The 12,646-nt window shown below is 52.6% G+C and overlaps 3 protein-coding genes across 7 annotated transcripts; 1 reads left to right on the top strand and 2 right to left on the bottom strand.

Moving 5' to 3' along the window:
* Positions 1–16: 16 nt before the first annotated feature.
* TOMM40L (translocase of outer mitochondrial membrane 40 like) lies at positions 17–3,789 on the bottom strand. 4 transcript variants are annotated; one of them, XM_014835511.3, is made up of 10 exons: positions 3,279–3,789; positions 2,808–3,058; positions 2,449–2,516; positions 2,086–2,178; positions 1,700–1,801; positions 1,446–1,551; positions 1,131–1,253; positions 940–1,016; positions 645–747; positions 17–510 (listed from the first exon to the last, which is right to left on the bottom strand). In XM_014835511.3, the coding sequence occupies exons 2-10, from the start codon at positions 2,920–2,922 to the stop codon at positions 371–373; spliced, it is 927 nt and encodes a 308-aa protein (XP_014690997.1). In that variant the 5' UTR covers positions 2,923–3,058; positions 3,279–3,789; the 3' UTR covers positions 17–370. The 4 variants fall into 4 exon arrangements, with proteins under 4 accessions (XP_014690997.1, XP_014690998.1, XP_014690999.1 ...); XM_014835512.3 differs by having other exon boundaries at positions 2,808–2,958; XM_014835513.3 differs by lacking the exon at positions 2,449–2,516 and having other exon boundaries at positions 3,279–3,787.
* Positions 3,790–5,257: 1,468 nt separating this feature from the next.
* On the top strand, positions 5,258–6,614 carry APOA2 (apolipoprotein A2). Its single transcript, XM_014835514.2, has 4 exons — positions 5,258–5,336; positions 5,501–5,576; positions 5,868–6,000; positions 6,380–6,614. The coding sequence occupies exons 2-4, from the start codon at positions 5,525–5,527 to the stop codon at positions 6,495–6,497; spliced, it is 303 nt and encodes a 100-aa protein (XP_014691000.1). The 5' UTR covers positions 5,258–5,336; positions 5,501–5,524; the 3' UTR covers positions 6,498–6,614.
* A 2,025-nt stretch (positions 6,615–8,639) lies between these two features.
* Positions 8,640–12,502, bottom strand: FCER1G (Fc epsilon receptor Ig). 2 transcript variants are annotated; one of them, XM_014835515.2, is made up of 5 exons: positions 12,074–12,502; positions 9,845–9,936; positions 9,650–9,685; positions 9,175–9,195; positions 8,640–9,010 (listed from the first exon to the last, which is right to left on the bottom strand). In XM_014835515.2, exons 1-5 carry the CDS (start codon positions 12,120–12,122, stop codon positions 8,948–8,950), a joined length of 261 nt encoding a protein of 86 aa, XP_014691001.1. In that variant the 5' UTR covers positions 12,123–12,502; the 3' UTR covers positions 8,640–8,947. The 2 variants fall into 2 exon arrangements, with proteins under 2 accessions (XP_014691001.1, XP_070353603.1); XM_070497502.1 differs by having other exon boundaries at positions 9,845–10,117; positions 12,074–12,266.
* Between the last annotated feature and the right edge of the window lie 144 nt (positions 12,503–12,646).

Genomic DNA, 12,646 nt, shown 5'->3' with positions numbered 1-12,646 from the left:
GCCGAATTTTCTGCTCTGAAGAGGAAGAGGCTAGGAGCTTTAATCCATGGGGAGAATGAAGAAGGGGGGAGTGAGGAGAGACAATTCACCCAGACATACCCCTTAATCCTTCTCCTTTAGTCTTTAGAGCCACAAGAGCATGGGAAGATGATACCAGGCTGGTGGCAGAGGTGGGAGCCTCAAACCATTGCCTCATCAGCTGCCCCTGTGACAGCTCCAGTTCTGAGGAGGGCATGGTCCTGTCCCCCACTCTGCTCCTGGGACCTAGAGGTGACCCAGCAAGGTGGGCTCTGGAAAGAGGCCTAGTCTCTGGCCCTAGGGCACCTGACTCAGAGATTCCACTGCTGTGGTGGCTGACTCTGGGACAACCTCAGCCCACAGTGATGCTGAAGCCACAATGGAATCTGTTACGCCAGTGGTTGAGGAAGGCTCCGAGGGCTAGAGTGACGGGCAGCGGGGGCATCTTCTTCTCCAGCACAGCACCCACACACCAGTTACTATCCACCAAGCCTGTTGGGGAAGAAAATAGAGATTAGGTTACTTAACAGGGCTTGGAGAAAGGGGTCAGCAGAAGTAGGCGGAGCTTCCCCCCTTCCGTCCCTCCCAATCCCTCAGTACCTGACTGTCATCTCAATAACCCTCACCTCTAAACACCATGTTGGCCTGGGGCAGAGTCAGGTGGTAACCAAAGGAGAAGGTTGTGTCTTGTAGCCTTGTGTTCGCCTCAAACTCCACTCCAACCTGAACCTGAGAAGCATGGGCAAGGATGGGAGAGGGATCTGTCTCAGCAAAGACTACAGGAGTCCTGACAGGGAATCAGCAGAGTGAAGGCATGCAAGGAACGTATGCGTAGTATGGATAGGAAGAATAGCAGGGCCTGTGGAGGCCTGAGGGGAGGCAAAAGTTCATGACTGACTTGTGGGGTGGCAGTAGTCTCACCTGTTCATTTGCCCTGTGGTAATAACTTGCATGGGCCCCACCTGATCCCACATTCAACGTAGCTACCCAGTGTACAGCTGTAAAGACCAAAGTACGGGAGAAAAGGAGCGTTACTGTAGTAGGACACAGGCTAAGAACCCAGCCAAGTCCAGAATTTCCCCTCTCCATCACTATTCCTCCTCACCCCATACCAGAGTACTTCCCAGCCAGAGTCAAGATGGCCCCCTCTTCGCCTGGCCGCCGGTGATAAACTAGCTCTCCTCCTAGCACCAGCCGATGAGTGAGGCTCTGCAGGAAGTGAGCGACCATGATCACTGTAGGGGAGTGGGGAAACATGGAGTCAGTCACGGAAACAATACCCAAGCCATCTCCTTCACCTCAAGAAGCCCCCACCCCAGCCGGCCCAAGTTTTTTCTAATCCCTGAACTGTACAGACAACAAAGAGGCATAGGCAACATTAGCAAGTGTGCAGCCAAGATAAAAAGAACCCTGTCCCGATTCCTCACCTGATTCCCCAATCAGGTCAGGATTTCCTAGGGTCAGAGTGGCTGTGTAGTCATCTCCCCGATACTCGCCATCAAACTGCCAAGTCAGGAACTTGGCCTGCTGCGTCTGGGTAGGGAGAGCAAGAAGTAAGATCTCCCTTCCTTTTTATCATCACTATTGCCTCTGCTTGTCTCCCTGGAGTCCCCAGAGCAGGGCACTCATGGAGGAGAAAGAGGAAATGCTTTAGAGGATGAAGGCAGGAGCCATGGGTCACCTGGAAGACAGCCTTGGCTCGCAGTCGCTCTGCCAAGAGGAGCAGGACCTGGGCGTTGAGGCTGCCGCTGCTGTCCATATCCCCTACCACTGTGGGGAACACCTGTTGAAGAGCGTAGACAGTAAGACCGAGCTGGGCGGCACCACTCAGCCTAAATCCAAATACAGGATTTCTTTAACAGTATCCAGCGCCCCCTAGTGGAGCCACAAAGACAAACTCCTACTGATCACACAGAAATGTTTCCCCACCCTCTCCCATTCAGACGAAACACAGAGAAGCAGGTGTCCTGCCCATTCTTCCCCATAACACACACATTTTTCTCCTCCTCTGGACCTGTGTCCCAGGTGAGCTCTTAGGGAGATGACCCAGGTATGTGAAGCCCTCACCTCCGTGGGGCTAAGTTGCCAGTCCCCGGCATAGGCTGCATGGAGGTGGTAGCCGGGCAAGCCCAGAGCACTCATGTGCACGGTGTGAGCCACCTGAAGAAAGAGAAGTCAATGGAGGAGAAAGCATTCCTGCTCCATTTCAATCCCCCATCCCACCCTTCATCTTCTCCCCATCCAGAAGGCCTTTTAAGAATCCCAAATGTTCAAACATATACAGATTAAAAGCAACAAGTCCCACAGGCAAGGGAATTAAAGACAGCCCCTCATCCTCCCTCACTTGTCCCATATAGCCTGGCTAAGGAGAAGAGGATCCAGGGACAGGCAGGGAGGAATAGTAAGGGGGGGCCAGAGAAGTGGGAGCACCTGGAAATGGCTGCTCAGAACCTTGTTGACAACGAGCTTCACTCCCTCCATCTGTGCTGGGAATACATCTGAAGGGGGTGGAGGGGAGGGGAAGGGAAGGAATAAGCACAGACAAGGAACCCCTACCCCCAAGAAATAGTCTCCCCTTTCAATCCCATAGAAAGCGCTTTGGAGGAACTGACCTCCTTTCAAGTCCTGTATTGAAATGCTCCACTTCATTCTGGCACCTGATCCTCCCTGAGGCTGGATGCCCGGACTGTGATCTCCCCTTTCCTACTCCCATCACTAGACACCCAGCGTTCAAGACCCTCCCCTCCTCTGCCTCTTCAACTTGAGAGGCTCAAATGCCAAGTTCTCACCTTTGCATAGCCGGTGCAGCTCATCGAAGCTCCCAGGGTTGGGCAGAGGTTCCTCTCGACGCGGACTCCGGCGGGGCAAAGCCCCCATCGGTGCCAGGCCCAACGTGTTCCCCATTTCAGTACAGAAGACAGGGGATGGGCCGTGGTTAGCCTGGGAAAGGACGCTATTGCTCCCGCTATCCCCCACGGGCCCCACCCCCCATCATCCGGCTCCCCAGTCCCAGAAACTTCCACATTGTCCGACGCTAGACCTGGAACAGGAAGAGTCGGGGAAGAGGGCACCGATGGGGAGAGTGAACGCCAGTCACACTCCCATCCCATCGTTAATCCTTCACCCCCACCTGTCACCCCTGTTCCCTCCCCCACTCTCTAATCCTAGCTCCCACCACAGACCTCACTCAGCTTCCTAATCTTTCTGCACTTCATTCCTGGGCCCCTAGCTGAGGCTTGCAATGGAGCAGTAGCCCTTACCGTCTCAAACCATCATGCTACCGCTTTCCCCCCAGCACACCCCGGTCATCTTGATGGGGGCAGCCATCTTGAGTAATGGCAGAACTGCAGCTTCACGCTGAATTCCCAGCGTGGTCATTAACGCCATCTTGGAACCGGGCAAAAAAAGATATCAAAGACCCGACCCTCCCTTGATTGGGCCCCGCCCAATCGGTAAAAAAAAGCTGCCTCCATCTCCCAGGGGCCAATGGAAGAGGAGGAAGCAAACTAGCGGCAGACCTTACGTCCACAGAGCTCTAACCCCGGCACTGCAGAGGCAGGCGGGACTTGATTGGAAGCTCCTTAGCTTTACTGTAGTAGATGGCCTTAGATCGCCGGCCTCTCCAAGGTCAGGAAAAACCTGTGAGCATACAAGACACTAGAGGGAGCATCTTGGTGCTTGGGCCACTGAGGCTCTATCCACCATATAGCCTGGAGACTTGCTTTTTGCGCAGAGTGGCAGAGGAAACGACTGTGAAGACTTCTTTCGAACCCTGGTTCATGTCGTTCCTAGGCTCTCCCTCCCCCAATCTCTCCCCAACTCCCTTCCCGCACCTCCACCGCCGCACTCCCCTCCCCTCCCCCGCCACGAACCCCTGAGAACTTCTCACAGCCCTCCACCATACACCACAGCACACAGTACACTTCCAAACGAGTACTACTCACGAGTACAGCTCTCCCTAGGACATGGACCCACGCCTCCCTCCTAGAGGTCTACACCTCTCAAAGTTAGCCCTCTTGTCCTTTTGGTGGAATGGGAATGGGTGTGAGAGTCTAGGGTAGAGGAGCGGGCGCTGCAGCCTAAGTTCTAGCACAACTATTCACTGAAACATCTGCCCTCTGCCTCTTAATCCTTCCTTCCCTCATTCCCCAGGCAGAGTTGCCAAATGAAATCCAGGAATATGGACTCCCGCCCCCAAATGTGCTCCACTCCAGAGCGGGAAACAAGTCGAAACAGTGCCCTTCAAGTACTAAGCGCTCCACAGGGGAATAAGTCAAGTTGGAATAAGATTTCTTGGGCTCTGGTCATCTCCCTCACTAGCCCTCACATCTCCACCCCCATCTCTCAGGAATGTTCTATATACACTTTGATGGCAAAAGAGTGAAGATACAAATACTTCTGATATCTATTTAGCTGATTTCACACACACGCTTGGGCCTGGGGAATGTACCTCTGCCCTCCCTCACAATCAGGGCTGGGGCCTTGGTCAGAGGGATGCTATGGTCTCTGCTAGCTCATATTGGCTGACCACCACCTAGAACTGATAAGGCGATTTAATCACCTGGGACCTTCAACCTTTGTTCCTGGTGGAAGCCTCTCATTCACCTCTTCTTCTGCCAGAGCCCTCCAATTGGAAAGGGGAGGGCAGAGGCTGCTTTCCAAATTTGTTTTATTGGGGGTAGGGTGTACTGATTGATCAGTACTCAGGAGGATCATTCTGGGCTCTCATGTTTTCTCTGCCATCTCATTACATATTAACTCAAAAAGGGACAAAGTCAATCAATCCTGTCCTCTGACCCTGCTCCTTGTTCTCTCAACCCTCATCCCCATCGTCCCTGCCCCTGATTTCAACTCCTTTCTCCTTTCTTCTGTTCCCCAATACCTCTCTGCCAAGTTGCAGTGAAGGGGGTAGGGTTGCAGAGATGAAATATACCCATAATGGGACAAAGATACCAAGGGCTGAGGGCTTGATACATCAGAGTTTTCCAGAGAAAAACTAGGAATGCTGCTTCCTGCAGCAGTCAAATCCAAGGACTGCTAGCCCCGGACCCCAAAAGAATGAGTCTCAAGTAGGCCTGAAATATCCCTCCTTGGCCTGCATGAAGCCCTCCCTGCCTCCCACCCGTCACAAGTACCCTGCATGCTTGTCCTCTCCTCCCCCACTTCTCTAACGTGTTTACTCCAACATGGCCTCTGCCCCACCTGGCCCCTCCACAGTCCTTATCACCTGACAGGGGAGTAGGGAAGCAGACTGGTATATAGCCCCTGCCTCCCCAGCCAGGCCAGGTGCAGACAGCAAGGACAGAAACGCTGAGAAGGTAGGATAAGGGAGTAAGAGGTGTGGGCAGCATTCGAAGAAGACCAGGTTTTAATTGTGGGAAGGGAGGGAAGCAAGTTGGAGTGGGAACCTAGGTAGGGGTCCCTGGGGAGGGGCTGAAGCCCATTCAGCTTCAGTGTTCTCCCCCTCCCCAACTGTTCCCAGGCCACCTTCCCCACCATTACCACCATGAAGCTGCTTGCAGTAACTGTGCTGTTCCTCACCATCTGCAGCCTTGAAGGTGGGTGTGACATGGAGAGGGGTCCCAGGGGAGAGAAGGTGCTGGGGGTCCTAGCTACTCATCTGTCTATGCTCCCGTGCCCGGGTCTGGCGACAAAGGGGATCAAAAGGAAGATCCTTCCCTCTCTAAAGCCCAGAAAGCCCCCCAAAGACCTGGAGCTGGATACCTGTTTGGGGAGGGGGCTGAGAGCTCTGGCTGGGTACTGGCAGAGGTATGGCAGGAGGCCAGGACTCATTGCTGGGGACCCAGCTGCAAAGCCTTGTGTGTGTGTATGTTTCTGTGTGTGTGCAGGTGCTTTGGTTCGGAGACAGGCGGAAGAGTCGTGTCTGCAGAGCCTGGCCTCTCGGTACCTCCAGACCGTGACCGACTATGGCAAGGACCTGGTGGAGAAGGCCAAGGCCCCAGAGCTCCAGGCTCAGGCCAAGTAAGTCTCAAAGGAAGTGGGTCAAGGACTGGGGGGCTGTAGAGAGAAAGAAGGGAAGATGGGAGATTCCACAGAAGACTGAGCTTGGGGGTGAGGTTTAGGGAGGATGAGGTTTAAATTGGAGAGAAAAATTCCTTCATCACCCCACAGATCCCACCGACCTCTTGGACACAAAGGGACAGCAGGAACTGGGCTTTGAGATTCTTTCTAGAGTCTGTTCCTCTGCCCAGTGGAGGGCTTGCCTCTCCTCCTAGGAGCTTTGCCATGCCAGGATGGAGCAGGCACTAGAGTTTGGGGACTTGGGTCTCGCTTTCCACCACCAAAACCCTGCCAGTGCCTAGGATCTCTCACACTCACCTCTAATCCCTCACATATCCAGGACTTACTTTGAGAAGACACAGGAGCAGCTGACACCCTTGGTCAAGAAGATTGGAAATGATCTGCTTAACTTCTTCAGCCATTTCATAGAACTCAAAACACAGCCTGCCACCAAGTGAGGTGTCCAGACCATTGTCTTCCATCCCCAGCAGACCCCTAGAACAGCCACTGGCCAGGCCTAGAGCCCCTCTCCCTACCCGCTCCTTGTTTTCTACAATAAATTTTGAAGAAGTCAAGTTGTGAGCCTGGTGTGTTTGGAGATTGGGAGAAGTTGGGCTAGTGGGGGAGGAGTAGGAGGGAGGACAAAGAGAAATCTGTGTCTAAAAGGAGAGGGGTTTTGGTGTGAAGGGGTGGAGATAGGGTTGAAGAGACAAATGATGGAAACGACTGGGTGGAGGTGCCTGCAATTCCTCTCCAAATCCAGAGAATCTCCTGCAGGCCTGGGAACCGCTCTGCAGTGGAGGCTAAAGAGCTTTTGCATTGGACATGGAATTGTGAAAGGCATGAAAGATTCATGAACTGAGTGCCTAGACTCCTGGAGGTCACAGGAAATAAGGGCACCCGTTAGAATTTCCTCTTGATTATTCTATGAAGAGGAGAAAGCTTCCAAAAAATGAACCCAGAAGTGTCATTTAAGACCCTCCCTTCCCTTCTGAGCCGGGGGAACACTGTGCTTCCCCGCATCTGACAATAAAAGACATGGATTCACTCTTCTCCCCAAAAATGCTTCCACTGAAAACCTCTCACCTAGACCCCCTGCCTGGGGAATACCCATTCCAAGCTTCTCCCCCACTATTATCTGGGTGCTATTCATAGAACTGGCCTCGTGGCCATCTTAGTGTCTGGAATTAGTAGACATGATAGCCAGGTAAGGGCCTGACAGGTCTCCAGCTTGGTGGACACGTGGGACTAGAGAAACTTTGGGAGCTGTGATACCTGGATTAAATCAAAAGAGAAGAGAAATCAGGCTGGGTTGATGCAGGAGACTCACAATCCCAAAATGTAGGGCAAGGGAAAATGAGGCATTTTCCAATAAAACTTTATTCCCACTTTACCTTTAAAACAGTTACTTTCCTACCCTGACTCATTGCTCATATCTCATCTGAGATATGAGATATTTTCTTCAAACACCAGAGATGGCTCCAATTTCTTCTGTATATTGATCAATCTCTTCAGTCTGGCCTTCAAGACCCTCACCACTCACAATTACTTTCCTCCCTTTTTTTTCCCAGTATCTGTTTTTTTCTCATGTGGCAGAATGTGTGGGGACAAAGAGATCTCAGTCTGTCACTTGCAAGATGAACTTGGACAGGTTAATTAACTTGAGAAAGCCTGAATTTCCTCACAGGGTTAACGAGCAGATCAAATGTTACAGTGAACTGGGAAAAACACTGAAGAGTGTTAAGTCACCATGCAGGGCAAAGTATTGCCCAGTACGCAGCATTGTCAGGGGTAAGCCTGGGGATTCTCGACCCATTCTGACAGGGCTGCTGGGTGAAAGGTGGGACCGGCAGCATCTGATGGGATTCAAATACTTCCAGGGAATCCTGCCTCCTGGCAGAGCTGGAAACAGGACAGGCACTGACAAGGGGGATTCCTTAGCCACCCACCCATGTGCTTGGAGGAGCCGACCTCCCATCTGAACCTGACTTGTTCCCCTTTGCCTTCCCACCTCCAACCCCTACCTGGCCCTCTAAGGTCCCTCTTGCCCCAGAACCCACTGAAAATTCATTGTTCCCATAAAACCAGCCCTTAGGAGCGTCACCCAAGCCTTTGTCACACCATCCCTTCTGCACGTTTGGCTTTTCAGCTTTGCTAATGCCTATGTGCACGTCCATTGTGAGCTGTCCCCTCGCTGCTCCCTGAAGCCCACTCTGATCCAGATTAGTGACTCTTTGGGGCTAGACAGCCAGGCTTCCCCACAACCCAACCGTGGTGCAGTTGCCAGACACAGAAGGCCAAACTGGGTGCAGAAGTCATTTCTGAGGTTTGAATGTCTCTGAATGTGCCTAGATGCCCAACACATTATTCCCTGCTCCAACTCCAGGCTAGAGAATCTGAGGGTCAAGGGTCTCATCCTTCCCCCAGCCACAGTGAGCATTCATCCCTCAATTGAGCAAAATAGCCCTGAAGTCTACTAGACTGTGAGCTCTGCAAGTTCAAGAACAGAGTTTGCTGTACTTGAAACAGTATTTTCAGTATCCAGCCTAGTGCCTAGTGGAGGCTGAATAAATATACGATAAATGAATGAAAGAATAGAGTCCAGTCTGTGGCAGTTTTATTGGTGGTACTCTCTTTCCATTGTTTACTGTGAGTTGGGGATGGGGAAAAGGAAAAGGGTGGGGTGTAGGGGTGAGACTAGAATATAAACATTAATGAATAGCATCTGAGCATAGGTGTTTGACAGGGAAGAGGAACCACTGATGTCCGTTAATGGGGGGCATAGCGTCATTACAGGGGTAGGGTCAGCTGGCATTAATGGCAGGGAGACATGTGTGATGCCAACCATGAGGGCTGAAAGGAGAACCGGAGCAGAAGAAGGATGTGACCAAGGGCATCTGTTTGAAAGTTACTGTGGTGGTTTCTCATGCTTCAGGGTCTCATAAGTCTCCTGGGTCCGGGTGCTCAAGCCCTGGGGTGGATGTCAAAGGATAGTCAGGAGCTTGAGTCCATCACAGGACTCCTACTCCCCACCCCCACAGACCCTACCCCTTCTGAAGGTCACTCAAAATCCCACCCTCTTCTACTAACTTCCTGTGACTGCGGGTGGTAGGTGGGGGAGGCAGGATCACTCACCGTGTAAACGGCATCTGATTTCTGCGGAGGCAAAAAGAGCAAGGCATTAGAGACCCACACCTCCTTCAGGGCCCCTCAGCATCTTCCCCTCCACCCAGGGAGGTATCTGGCCCCGGGGGTGGCTAGGCCCCTTGGGCTAGAGGGTGCTCACAGGGATACTCTGGGGCATGAATGCACATTTGTCCACATGGCTACAGACACACATATACACAAAACATACAACTCTCTCACGTACTCATTGTCACTCATTGACTCTTCCTCTCACCTGCTGAAAATTTTACTTGTGACTTGGCTAGGTGACAGGGTGGGTAGGGTGAGGAGGGGGAGGGTGGGAGGGAGGAAGCTTCCTTTGAAGCTTACTAGATCAGCACCTGAGACTCATGCCCTCCCAGAGGCCACAGACCCCAAAGCTAAAGCCCCAGAAGGACTAAGAATCTGCAAAATTGTTGACACCCGGGTGAGGGAGGGTCCATACCTCATAGCTGGCTATAGCTGCCTTTCGCACCTGGATCTGGAGTAGGGGAGAGGTAATTAGTAAGGTGAAGTTAGTGGCCCATCTCTCTCCCCTTAAAACTGGGGAAATCTCTTCTGTTCCCTCTTCTTGAAGCCATGCTGCCACCACCCTCCCATTTCTCCTTCCAGCCTCCACCCTAGCCCACCCCAGCCTTACCTTGAGTCGACAGTAGAGCAGGGTGAGGACAATACCATACAAGAACAGGATGGCATCCAGAATATAGCAAAGCTGAGGCTCTCCCAGGGCCGCTGAGGGGATAGAGAGTGCCCGTGGGGTCAGAGGCATCAGGGAAGATCTGGTGCTCAGAGGAGAGAAGGGAAAGGGCTCCGGGAGATAGCACAGGGCCTGGAGGGGAGCCTTCCAAAGGAGAAAACTGTATCTTCCTCTCTGGATTCCCATTTCTCTCACCTTTCCCTCTTCTCTCTCACCCTAGGGTAGGGGTAGGACGGGAAGTGTGAAGGGTCCTGTTGCGATGGAGCTGACATGTACTAAGGGTTGAGGACTTCCCTCTCAGCTCCCAACGCTCTCCCTTTTGCACTGTGGGTTGCTCAGGCACCACTGAGCACTTTACAGCCCTCAAGGGACCCATCTGAGTTCACTGGGCTAAGACCAAAACCTCAGCCCAGAGGGGTAGGGTGAGGGGCGGCAGTGACAAATTTCAGTGAAGAAACCACAGGGAGTGTCTCTGCTAAGTCCTGTGACCTGTGGCTGAGGGCTGGACAGGAAGGATGTGAGCTGGGGAAGGGAGGGAAGACAATTACTCTATTATTGGTCACCTCCTAGCCTCACATTGCTTTCTGTCCCACCATAAGACACGTAAATGTGCAAAAAGGTGTCTACTTTCCAGGCCTTACGGATACCAATGGCTCTGCACACATGCTGGGCGAGTGTCCCAGCCTCGGCTCAAGGAAACGAACACAAGCTCTGTGGATTCCGTCTCCGGGTCCTCTGCCCTGTTACTCACTCTGGGCCAGAGAGAGAGGAAGTTTTACGCAATTGAAAAAATCAAATAGGGTCTGAGCTCCAGCCCTTATCTGCTCCAGGTCCCTATCAGGGCTCATGGGCATGTGACGGATAGCTGTAGAGTACTTTTTATTCTGTGACACTCTTTCACATACAATATTGCATAAATCTCAAAACTACCCTGTGAGGGAAACATCGCCGCCATTTTACAGATGACGAAACCAAGGCCGGGAAAAGCTAAGTAACTCATTCAGGGCCACAGAGTTAAGTAACAAGAGCTGGAACTCAAATAGGGGTTTTCTGCTTTCAAAGCTGGTGCCCTTTCCTTTACGCCTCAGAGCCCCTGCTCCCTCCTCATCTCATGGCAGCAGGCTGGCAGCTCACTAAGTCCTTCCCTCCACTTTCACAGCTGGCCTGGTGGATCCCCTCAGTCCATCTCTCTCTTTTTTTTTTAAGATTTTATTTCTCCTTTTTTCTCCCCGAAGCCCCCAGGTACACAGCTGTGTATTTTTTAGTTGTGGGTCCTTCTAGTTATGGCATGTGGGATGTGGGACGCTGCCTCAGCAGGGCTTCATGAGCGGTGTCATGTCGGTGCCCAGGATCCAAACCGGCGAACCCCCGGCTGCCGAAGCAGAGCCCACGAACTTAACCACTCGGCCACAGGGCTGCCCCCCATCTCTTTCACTTTCCCCAGTTTCCTTGGGTTTCACTAACCCTTCCTCCCCAACACCCAGCTGCAACTATCCCTCTTCGAAACACATACGCAAACCCCTTCCCAGTATTAGACAACCCAGAGACCAAGTGAGAGTTCGTAAATAGAGTACCGGAGCCTTACAGCTGTTGAGACCTTCCCATTTCTGCCTCTATTTCTCAGCTGAAACTCAGGTCTCTAGAATGGGGCATTTCATGTTGCCCACCCCCGTATCAGCTGTTGACAGAATGGTATGTTAGTGATGGCCCACAGAAGCAGCAATCACGTCTGTTCATCGTGACTATCCTTGCCTCACTCCCAAGCACAAGGATAAGCCCCTGCCTTCCTAAAGAGGGCATTATAAATATTATTTAACTAGCTAGAGGTCAGCTCCCAGTGGACAAGACTAAAGGCACCCCACAGGAAATGATGATCATGAGAAATGGAGCTTTTCCCCAGACCAGCTTTTCAAGTCATACAACCACTCTCCTCCCCTGCCAAAGGGAAGCCTTATGTGTATATCAACCCCAAAAAAGTTAAGAAAGGGACAAGAAAGGAGGGAACTATGACTCTTGTGCCCTGACAGGGACTGGATAGGACCAGCCTCAGGGTCTCTGTGCCCATGAGCCCACCGCCGGCATTCCTCTGTCTTTTGCGCCTCGGCCCTCGGACACATCCCCTTGATTCCCACCCTGGTGCCCAGCTCACTGTCCCTCACCAAACCCTCTCACCTGCTTGTTCAACCAAAAGGAGTAAGAGCAAGACCACTGCTGGAATCATCCTGGCCAGGGGGCTGAGGGGCCGGGAGCCGGGGATCGGAGGCTCTGCTGGCACTGCGCAGCTGTGCTCGGCGAGCGGCTCCCTGACCACAGAGTTCCCCCCTTCCTGCCACGCCTTCCCCAGCTTTGGCCCCTTCCCCTTCCTGCACTAGAGGCCGGGCGGCTCCGGAAGGGCCAACTAAGGGAGCTAGATCTGGGTTCTTACGCCTGAGTCCTTCAGTGACCAAGGCCCTGCTCCCACAGAAAGCAGGGACTCCCGTGCTTGGGATACTCCAGCCCTGTATCATATGTTATCACTCATGTGATAAACTGCCCCTCGAGATTCCCTAAGACCCCACGATAGCCCTTCTCCCTCCTACCCACCCCCCCACCCCCCACCTCCCGGAACTTTACCCCCCGTTTTGATTTGAGTTTACCAGTTTGTGAAGATAGCAAGGTTTGGGCAGGGGGAACTAAGAGGAAAAGAGGAAATGGGGAATGGAGAAGTGGAAAGGACAAGAGTCAGAGAAGGGGGTGGAGATGAAC

This window comes from Equus asinus, chromosome 25 (genome assembly GCF_041296235.1).
Source record: "Equus asinus isolate D_3611 breed Donkey chromosome 25, EquAss-T2T_v2, whole genome shotgun sequence".
Classification (NCBI taxonomy): Eukaryota; Metazoa; Chordata; class Mammalia; order Perissodactyla; family Equidae; genus Equus; species Equus asinus.
This window is presented reverse-complemented; position numbering and strand designations above follow the sequence as displayed.